This window comes from Ictalurus punctatus, chromosome 11, assembly GCF_001660625.3.
Source record: "Ictalurus punctatus breed USDA103 chromosome 11, Coco_2.0, whole genome shotgun sequence".
In the NCBI taxonomy this organism is placed as follows: Eukaryota; Metazoa; Chordata; class Actinopteri; order Siluriformes; family Ictaluridae; genus Ictalurus; species Ictalurus punctatus.
The window spans coordinates 18930005-18941320 of record NC_030426.2 but is presented as its reverse complement, the minus strand read 5'-3'; the positions used below and the strand labels follow the sequence as shown (position 1 = coordinate 18941320).

Below are 11316 nucleotides of genomic sequence, written 5' to 3'. Positions count from 1 at the left end.
TTGTTTACTCCTTTGACCTTGATTCTTTGCCTTGCCTGTTTTGTACTGTTTGCCTGATCGTGTGACCACTGCCTGTCTTTGTTTATGTCTTTTGCCTTGCCCGCTGGATATTATACTCTTCATTAAAGCTCTTAACTCCAATTGCATCCGATCTAAGCCTCCATTACATGACACACACCCCCCTTGGCCAGTCATGTCTTTTTCCGGCGTTCCCCAAGATGAGTCTGGCTCCTCTCAAGGTTTCTTCCTGTTATAGTCTCAGGGAGTTTTTCTTGCCACCATGCCCTGTGGCTTGCTCACTAGGGATCCATTCATAAATGTAAAATTCATATCTGGAATGTATAGATTTCATTAAAGGTGCTTTGTGAGAATGTCCATTGTTAAAAGTACTATACAAATGAAATTCAGTTGAATTGAATGCATTTATGGACCTGGCTTTATGCACAGGGGCGTTGTCATGTTGGAACTTGTTTGGGCCCCTTAGTTCCAGTGAAGGAAAATTGTAATGGTACAGTATACAAGGACATTCTAGACAACTGTGTGCTTCCAACTTTGTGTCAACTGTGAAGCTGATTTTTTTATTTTTTTATTTTTCCTGTTAAGTCATGGATATCTGAGATATAAGTAAGACTCTGTCAAATAATTCCTAAATGATTAAGCAATATTGTAATGTAAGACATGATCTGTCATGGCACGAGCACCATCACAAACTTTTAAGGTCTACATTGTATTTATTTTCACTCTGTGCTAGGTTACATGCTCACAAACATTTTCGCTGGTACAACTGAATATCGCCTGTCCAACATGTTTGATTTCCTGGAAATTAGTATGAGGTTAAAATAGCTCATGTTGCTATGACAGTCCTCTGATTGTATTTCAGTTTCAGTCATCTAACTAGAGATTTGATCGTTCTGTTGTGATTTGCTTGGTCTATATTCATTGTGAGGTTTATTTATTTAATCTTTTAACTACAGGGTGTAAGTTCCTTAGTCTAAAAATTTTTCTACAGTGTTTATTGTTGCCGTCTCTAATAAAGAAATTCCTGCTTTTTGTCTAAAGAGGGCAGCACTGGGATAACCTGTGCAGTCATCTTGTCGTTTCATGTTTATTCATGTATTGACTGAGCACACATCTTGTTGGACAATGAGATAAAGAGAGAATGTTTACTGTGTAAACATAAACGTGGCATTAAAAGCCTTATACGACTTGATGGAAAAGAGATTAAACCTTGATGGAAAAGAGATTTTATAGTTACGTGACAATGAATGCAGCAGTCATAGAAGGATCACCTAATGTGAATGTGACACGGAGCATTTATTTTGCATTAGTGTAATTCGTGTGTGGTAATGATTTGCTATCTATTGTAAATGCATTGTGATTGGAGTGCTAATGGCTGACACTGGAAGCCACACACACACGTGCAAACACGTGTGCGCACACACACACACACACACACACACATTTGTCCTTTGCCCTGCTCGCTTACACTCTACTATGGTTCCACTTGTTAGAGCTGTGTTTAATGCAGTTTGCATCAGGAACAAAGGATGCTCTAGAGAAAGTGTTTTTTGGAGCACAATTACTTTAGTGCTGGGTTGCAGCTGAGCTTGACTTTGGTGTTAGTTCCCAGTAGGCTGTGGGCAACATTTTATAAAGCATCCAAAAGCAATGAGACCAAAGGAGTAGGGCTGCTATTTTAAGCCATAATCAGGATTTTGTGAAGTTATTGGTTTACGTCAGAACTATAGAATATAGTACACAGCTTGTAAGTAATTGGATTGATTTAATTGGTGTTTTTGCTGTTGTTTTGGCTGTGTACACTTTAATTAATTGCAGTTGAACTGAAAGAAGGACTAATGTTTAAATGCAGACTGTCAACTTTACTTTGACAGCTTTGAGTAAACAATGCTGGAATCCTGTATATTATCCTGTTTCATAGGATGTAAATATTTGGACTGCTGCTCTTAGCCCAAGGAGGTATGTAAAGTGGGTGGATGTATGTGGGTGGATGTATGTAAAGTGGGTGGATGGATGTATGGAAAGTGGATGGATGTATTTATAGTGGGTGGATGTATGTATGTAAAGTGGATGTATGTATGTAAAGCGGATGTATGTAAAGTGGGCGGATGTATGGATAGTGGGCGGATGTATGGATAGTGGGCGGATGTATGGATAGTGGGCGGATGTATGTAAAGTGGATGGATGGACGGATGGGCAGTGTGTGAATGCATGTATGGATGGATAGACAGTACAGGGAAACACAGTACAGACACGATAATGGTTTAAAATAGACACTGTAATTATATTCAGTCTGAGTGCTGATACGAGGGCTATAAATGTTTTCTTTACCATTCACTGTTTCAACTTGCAGCTTGTTTTAACTTTAAAATGGTGTGCATGCGTACCGCATAACCAATACAGTTCTTACCACTGTAAATTTAGTGCCATCTCTAAAATGACAAATTATTCTGATTATCTATGGGGAAAGAATGATTGAACATATTCTGCAAAAATAAACGTCCATCTAACTTGCCTTAGACTTCCATTGTTAGTGAAGTTTCTAGCAGAGGTGTTACATCATTTAGTATTGTACATGAATCATCTCAAAATTCTTTTCAGTGGTAATCCCACATACACTACAGATGCAGTACTTAGATATTAGACTGAAAAAATGCAAAAGTGGTCCTTTAATGTACTGTATGATATATCCTTCCCAGCTATGATGTTAATTGGGTGAAAAGTCTCAAGCTCTCACTCTACTTTTACCTTTTTTTTTCTTTTTTTTTCTTTTTTTTTCTTACTCTGCATCCCTAGTTGCTCTTCCCCACACCTTCAGTTTATTCGTCCTCTCCATTTCTCTGCATTTCTCTTGTTTATTATTGCACCGGTAGGAAGACTGTTTTGAGTAGCTTGTCTTTTTTTTTTTTTTTTTTTTTGCCTTACCTTAGCTGCGAGTGAGAGGTTTATGTCATCCTTTCAATTATGTAAGGTCCTCTCTAAAGCTCTCCCACTCAGGGCCCAAGCTAGCTCCTCTGAGAAGTCACAAAAGCATAAAATGTGAAGGTCTACCTTGCCACAGATGGCATTCTAGACTGCAACATTACCCACCAACCCATGGCACACACTCCAGAACAGATTCTAGCTTGCAGCATAAAGCTTATTTGGAAGCTTATCACCACATACTCTTAGTAGTTTCGCTTCAGCTGTGTGTTTGGGTTTAGAGTTGCTGACAAAAACATCCATCATATCTGAACAACGTTTATCATTCAAGCTAACCAGCATGGCCGGGGGGGAAATATAATGTTATAATAAATTCATATTCTGTGGTACACGATGTAAGATAAAACATTCTAGCTAAAGATGAATTCAGAAACACCTCCTCACATAAGCCATCCTACAATAATCTCATTTTATACCACAGTGCTGTTGAATTCTCAAATACTCAAATGATTGATTGGACACTGATTCATTTTCTAAAAACAATCTTAGACAGTAGTATCAGTTATAATTAAAATTACAGTATTATGTTACGGTTTCATTGACTTTTTTTTAAAAATGGCGTTGGGGGGGAACCCAATAATAAAACACAGACAATATGTAGACCGACCACAAAAGTAAAAATGAAATATTGCGTTCATTCAAGCAGCAATCATCGGGGTCCAAGCACTACTTTGCTAGCAGGGGTAACTTTGCAATTCCTACCATAGTACCCAATATTGATATAAATATAAATGTTTCTGTGTGCTGTTTGTTCATGATCTTCAGGCAAAGTCTATAATCAGACATAGATTTTGCTGAATGTTTCGAAATAATCACTCGTTGGGATGGTAGGGCTTTGATAGAGGACACGAGGCGGTACAGTTCTGGCTGAGATGAGGAAAAGACGCAAACTATCTTCGACTATGAGTCTGGTTCTATACTTGCTCTTCTTGTATGTCAATGTTGAAAAACCAGCCTCACAGAGATAGGTCTATGTGAATGGGAGAGTGCTTTTTTCAATACAATGTCACTCAGTTCTTCAAAAATCCACCAATGGCTTCACTGTGAACCTCTGTGTACATTCGTTCATGTGACCCCCGTTCTACCGTTGTTTTTTCCCCCCTTAACGTCCAGGTTAAAAACCGCTAGTTTACAGGACTGTAACAATATTATTTCTCTATTTTAAATATAGCAAGAGGTTTTCAAGCTTTAGCAAACTTAAAATATTAAGCATGAATGGTGGAGCACTACAAGAGAGATCTAGAAAGATCTAGAGGACAAAGACAAGTTCAAACCAAATTTAGCTCCAGATTTAGGAACATTTGAATTTATTCCTGTTTGAGTTTTTAATATTTGAGCCAGATAAACTTTAAAATTCACCTGCTTCAGCCATACATTTCAAAAGAAAAGCTTAAAAAAGGATCATTATTAGCTGTTGAATTTTCATTTGGGGTTAGCGTCAATGTAAGCCCAATGATTGTTTTACATCTTACCAAGGAAAAAAAAACCCATCCTGAAATACTACTGATAGCCAATCACATAGATTTATGAAACATAGAAGACATGTGCTGCATCTCAATTCACATACTATCCGTCCTAAATAGTGTCCGAGATTAGAATTAGCGTGTCCCAAATCGTAGTATGTTGAAATGAGTATCCCAAAGGTACTCGGATGGTCTATTCTTTCCAGTAGATTGGAAGTGTTTATCCCAAAACACTTTTTTTCCGGTAATATTGCCCACAACTCCTTACGCGAAGGAGGAGGAGTTTTGTGACAAACGCGGATGAGTGTGTCATCAGTGATGAGTATTTTAAAAATAAATCAAGGTTATGGTAAATGAAATGATATAGTATAAATTATAGAAGGAATAACGAATGTAGGAAAACTGAAATGCAACCAGGAGTTTGTTTACGGCTACAGCGTGCGTAACTAGGCAACAACGTTCTCTTCCATCACATGCCATGTTAGTATGTCCCAGAACTCGCATACTCGTTTGCTACGCACTCTTTTTGTACTTTTTCTTCGCAAAAAGAATGCATACTTTTCGTGCATAGTGCAAGTAGGAGAATTGGGATGCAGCAGTAAATGATCTGCGGTTGATGCAATTTTCATGAAAATCACATGAACAGTTTCGCATGTTATGCAAAATAAAATCAAAATCCAAGTGAGTTCTTGTTGTGTAATGAACGATAGGGTTCTATCACTCGCACTCATCGATGATCGCGTCACAATTTACAATTAAGCATGAGGCTCATGATTAACTGTTTATTTGAAATTCAGGAAATGTACATTTTAGCGTTACATTCATCTCTGATACACTTTGTTCATCTTTGTTGTCATCTTCCAATCTCTACACCCCTACATCCCCACCCCCCCACCCCTTCCTTCGTTCTTCATGGTCTCCATGGTGAGGATTAGCGTGATGGCGCTGACAGGTTGATTTCTTTCTGAAGGCGAGAACAGTATGCATTGCATTTCCAGAATACTGCTAGGGACAGTCGCACTGGATCCAGCAGTAAGCATTGGATCACTTACGGTGTTTCGAGCACCATGGTGACATTTACAGGGGCGTGGATTCCTCGTACATTTATGCTCATGCTGTAGTGACCTGGTCCATTTGCAGTGTCTTAGTTGTGTCTTGCACATAAATGAAATGATTCGTTCATGCATTCATGTTTTGTTTTTCTTTATGCTTATTTTAAGACTAAATGGAATCCTTTTTTTTTTTGACTGAAGTTTCACCTTCCTGTTTCTAATTCAAAATGACATGAGTCATCTCGGTCTGAATGGCAGCGTGCCATGCTCTGCGCTCACTCGAATGCCGCTGGAGTCTTCTTTTTCCCTTCTGCAGTGCTTTTCCCTCATTCATAATTACGAGTCAAGCCAGCACATTCAAAATACTTAAAGCTGTAAATCACCTGAGAACAATTTACAGCCTATGTTGGGTGCTTATCTTTCTCCCACAGCTAATCCTGGGCTTGAATTGCTTCAGAATTTTTTTTTTTTCGCTCTCCTTGTTGCCATCCTGAGAAGCGCTGAGCTGTGAAAGGCCAAAAGCCATCACCGGAATAAAGCCACCTCGCTTTGCTTCTGCACCGAGACACCCGTCATAGCAGACCAATCGGCTAGCTCTGGGGGCGGAGCTTCCACCGTCACTATCTGTGTGTCCTTTTTTTTTTTTTTTTTTTTTTTTTCTTCTTTCATCTGTCTAGTTATGCTGTTTATTCTCAATGAAGACACTGCCTGAGGCTACGGACTTAGGTGTGCCTCCTTGGAGCGCTTTCTCTGGTGTTTTTCTTTCTCTGCTCTCTGCGCGCCGAGCAAATTTGTGCTGGAAAGGATTGTGAGTGTGTAGCGAGCGCATATAAAGGAGCATGAGCAAGAAACGGAGCGGGTGATGACGGCTGAAGAGATGCTGTCAGCTCCCTTCTGCAAGATTTATTGAGGAGGTCCCTGGAGCTGAATGGAGAAAGAAAGAAGTGTGTGTGTGTGTACTTTGGGGAAAGTGAGAGAAACAGGGAGATCTACAAGAGTGGGGTAAAAAGCATGAGTGAAGTGTAGAGGAGTTGAAATATCAACGTCTAACAAGAGTCAGATGATTCCTATTAGACAGAGAAGGAGGTAGAAAGGAGTTGGAGAAGGGAGGTCATGTTTACAGAGTACAGAGAGAGAAGTGTGTTTCTTTTTCTCTCAGGAAGCAGGTGTGACTGTGCTGACGAAGCCTCCTCTTAGTGTGTCAGTAGCACTCAGCGCACACGCAAAGGATCACTCCAGTGCTAGAAACCGAGAGAGACGGTGCACTGCTGGAAGGTAGCTTGATCACCAGACTGAAAATCAGCCTGGAGACTTGCATGACATAATTTTAACAGAGAAGAAGAATCAGTGAGGACGACACAGAGAAATTGTACCAGCTCCATCAGCCACATCCATCAACATGTCATCAAACGAGCTGAGCGCCCCAGACCCAGAGCCCTGCATCCGCACCTTCAAGGAGCATATGCGTCTGGAACTGGAGCCTCCCAGACTCGCTACATCTCCCAAAGTGTCCCCTCGCAGCTCCCCGCGTCTCTTCCGCAGACTCATGGTCAACAAGGGTGGCCGCCACCGACGACGCTTCACTGTCGCACACACATGGTAAGTCGAGGGAAGAGGAGAGGAGTTTGGAATTGATATGTAATAGGCATGTCTGGAGATGCCACTGGATGGCAATCTGACACTAGAGCTATCTTTATTTAGATATGATTTACATCTGTGATTGGGCAACTTGAAAGAATGTGCATGGTGTGTAAAGCTAGAAGGGTCAACATTTACACCATTATATTAAAAGTGCTTGCTTTGAAATAGACTTCTGTATACAGTGGTGTGTCTTTGTGTCGTTATGCGTGGTAAACTGCTGAACAGGCTTCTGGGTTTAGCCACAGTGTAAGTACCAGGCGGTACGCTGAACGCTGTGTGTATGTGTGTTTGTACTTCAGCTTTCAGAGTGTAAGCAGGGCGAGTGTAATACGCTAGACTTAATAATTCACTGTATTTGGCTTTCTGTGTGAGAGGAATGAAGATTTTGTGTTTGGGAAAAGTAGCTGTTTTCGATGTTAAGCCAGCGACGTGACACATAGCCGGTAAACAGTGGTCTGAATAGGATATAGCACATTTCACCAAGGTCATTGTGGTCTTGTTCTTGGCGCAAGAAGTCATTTTTTCCTCAGTTTCTCTAGAAATGCAGATTTATTCGTCAGTCCTGCTTAACCAACTTGATGCCAGCTCCAGCAGAGCAGCTGGCAGCCTTGTGTTCTCAGAATAGTTTGAGCCCATGGTTTTGTTTTTTACATCCTGGTATTGTAATATTTCTTATTGTTTACCTTGTAATGGTTTCCCTAACTGGCACATATTGTACATGCTATGTTGTAATTTGTGGAAGCCAGAAGGCATTTTTTTTTTCGTGACGTTTACGATGTATGACCCGAATTAAACCTGGTATTTAAAATAGAATGCATGGTCAGAAGAAGCTGTACAATTTATTTCAGTCTTTGGGTTTATATTCTGTGCTCAGGCTGTCCTCAGCCATAGAGATGATCATGGTATTGTGTGGGCTGAAATTGCAATCGAAGGCTATTTTGAGGGTTTGGTGGACAAAAATCAAATAAATAGAACACAAACAGTGTCCTGTCTAGACTTGTGTTATTGCTAGGTTGGATTCATTTAAGAGATAATTATAATGCTGAGCATCTTCAAGACTTTTGAGCTGATATGGCTTCTTATATTCAGTACAAAAATAATGAGCTTGTCATGCTACACACCACTATTTGAGTGGTTCTGGTTTTTTTTTTTTTTGGGGGGGGGGGGGGGGGGGGGGGGGGGTTGTGGGTTGTTGGGGTTCGCCAGTGCTGCAGTGCTACAGTCAGCCATTCTGCATCCAAGAGGATCTGAGTGCTTGTCCCTCTGTCCATTCAGCCGGACGGAGACTGTTAACATTTAATGTCAGGTATAGTACGCGCGCACACACGCGCGCACACACACGCACACACGCGCGCACACACACGCACACACGCGCGCACACACACACACACACACACACACACACACACACACACACACACACACACAAAATTTTAGATAAAATGTGTTAAAAACAATTAAAAAGGAGGTTTATTCTTTTATATCTTGTTGTGGACTAAATATATAATCTAAATATATAATATAATCTATGGGCTAAATAGGAATGTCAGACAATTCTGACATTGTGGGGACATTTGGCTGGTCCCCACAATGTTTTTTTTTTTTTTTTTTTTAAATTAATTAATTTATTTTTTAAGAAAAATCATAGTCCATGTCACGTCTTGTTCAATGGCAATATGAAGAATGAAAGCCTTCTGGGAATTATGATTTAAATAGTGGCTGTAATGCAGTACTTTTTAAAAGGCACTTATTTCTACACACTGTAAACTCTGGGTCTCAGTTTCATTTCCCTCTAATGGGCAGTGATGAAATTAATTACACTAATTAGAAACCAGAGACTAGTTTTGAAAATTTATAGTCATGCAGTATAGTCCTTTGGTTAAAGTGTTATTTTACACAAGTCTCTTACGTGGAATTGCTGTTGAGAGTTAATTAATACTGCAAGAAATGCAGATAATGTAAAAGGTAAAGTCGGTGATTTTGGTGCAAGGTAGCTGACGCTAGCTGTTTTGAAACTCAAATTTAAAGCAAACACCCTACTTTTATTATTGCCTTCCAAACCACACGCCTAGACGCACACTGCCTAGGCTAGAGCAAGGAGAATCTGTCTGATTTCACAGGCAACATAACATATAGGCAGACATGTCATTTGTTTTCTTCTCTTGGTTACATAGATTTTATTCATTTAATAAAAGCATCTAGAATGTAAGGACTTTACAAAAGGGTTATGATTTCAGAACTCACAGCAAAAATCCCCAGTGTTGATTTAACACCTAGAGTGTTGAGTGAACTCTTCCCATGTTCAGTTGTGTCCAAATGGACATGAATAAACACTGTAGTTGTTAATTCAACTTATGTTACTGTGTACTCACCCCGTCTTTAACTTGAATTGACAGAAATGCAAACATTTCAGTAAGACAGAAGGTAATTTCATGATGTTTATTTTATTGCAAAAATGCTGTTCCAATAACCGGAAAACTTTTAGTCACATGATAAACATCAAACTGTTCTACTCTCCTAGGGATACTGACAGAAAACGCCCACCAAAACACTCCAATTATTATTCTTATCATAGGCTGTTGAAATGCTGCAAAGTTAGAAAACATCATGCAGTTAATTAAGGTTCTGCTTCTGGTGGAAAATGCTTGGGACATTATTATAATGACACTAATGAGACACAGTGTACCATTCGGTAGAACATCCGCATCCAAGCGAAATGTAAAATCTGCAATGCCTTTTAGAAAATCTGAGAATCTAACTGAGTAGGACATTTTTACTGGAGAATGTGCTAACAAGCCCAGAAGCACTGTAATACTGCACATACATTTTTGGGAAGTGAGATATATTTCTACTTGCACATCGTATTGCACAACATCGTAGATACTCGTTGAAAATAAAGGTCAAATGTACGTGCTGTAGGAACCATAGGGAACCAACTTTGAGGTGTCCATCAGTACCTTACAACAGACTTTACAGAAAGCTGAACAAGGGTTGTTTCGCTGTCAGAGAGGACTCCATAGAACACTTTAGTACAAATGTATTCCAACTTTTTCCCTGTGAGGTCCACTTCCCATAGTTTGAGTCCTTGGGAGTAAAGGAACAGCATCATTTCATCTTTCAAGTAACGGGAGCTCCAGCTAAAATATTACTAGTGTGGTAGAAAGGGGTACTAGGTGTGTCAGTTAATCTCAGGGGAAGGAGGGGGGGAATTGGGGGGGGGGGGGTTTAAAAATACTACTGTCAGTCATTCCAGATTAATATTTCACGTGACTCATTATTATGAAAAATAAAACACCACTTTTGGCCTGTTTTTTAATGATAATTCGTTCCACTGTAGTCCGATGTTAAAATGTTGAGCCCTACACAAAATGCGTAAAAATAGCAGGATTGATAGTCTTATACACGTTTATTTTTTTTGGTATTTTCCATCTCACCCATGTTAACCTGCCCCTAACACTTTGAACACTTCTGCCTTAGTAGATTCGGAAACTAAACTATACAAATAACCCTTAAAAAAATCTTTTCTTTTTTTCCCCCTTGCTCTCGTAGGGAGTTGACAGACCTGAAAGATCCAGAATTGTAAAGTCTAGGTTTTCTGTCATGTCCACTTATAAATAATGAATATTTGAAAATAATTTAATTAGATAAGGATAATAAGAACACTTTGTTCAACCAAGGAAGCAGATCAGCATCGACAGTCAGGGATAAGGCTTAACAATGCAGAGAGGTTCAGCCAAAAGGCAAGAAAAGGCAAACTGCAACAAAGGCCTGCTTTGTTTTTATCTGCATTATACTCAACAGCCTCAACAACAGGACTATCCTCTGCATGTGAGGGCCATCAAACCAATACTCACAGCTAAAATAAGATGCTGACCTAACTCATCTGAGTGATCTTAATGTGCTCTATTGAAGAACCAAACCACAAAGAGCTGCCTTTTTTGAATTGCCCATCCTGATCTCACTCCTCTATTTTATAACAGCTCAGTATCCTTTTCATCTCCTTTACTTATTAAAGAACACAATGTCTACAATCTTTTCAACAAGCCAAACTGCAAATGGACAGCTGAACCTGACCATGACTCCTACATGTCTCCACTGTCTCCGACCGCTTCATGTCATCCGATCTCGCCACAGATTGTTTTAAAGAAGCATCTAAAATG

At 39.7% G+C, this 11316-nt stretch overlaps 1 protein-coding gene across 3 annotated transcripts in view; it reads left to right on the top strand.

The window, feature by feature from the left end:
• pde4ba (phosphodiesterase 4B, cAMP-specific a) overlaps positions 1-11316 on the top strand; it is a 177191-nt gene that overhangs the window by 50890 nt on the left and 114985 nt on the right. The window contains exon 1 of one of the 3 annotated variants that reach the window (XM_017479947.3): positions 6772-7114. The exons of the other annotated variants lie outside the window; for them this stretch is intronic. Coding sequence (XP_017335436.1) covers positions 6915-7114 — 200 coding nt within the window. The 5' untranslated portion in view covers positions 6772-6914. Of the gene's footprint in view, positions 1-6771; positions 7115-11316 lie in introns of those variants that run through there. 3 annotated transcript variants of the gene reach the window in all.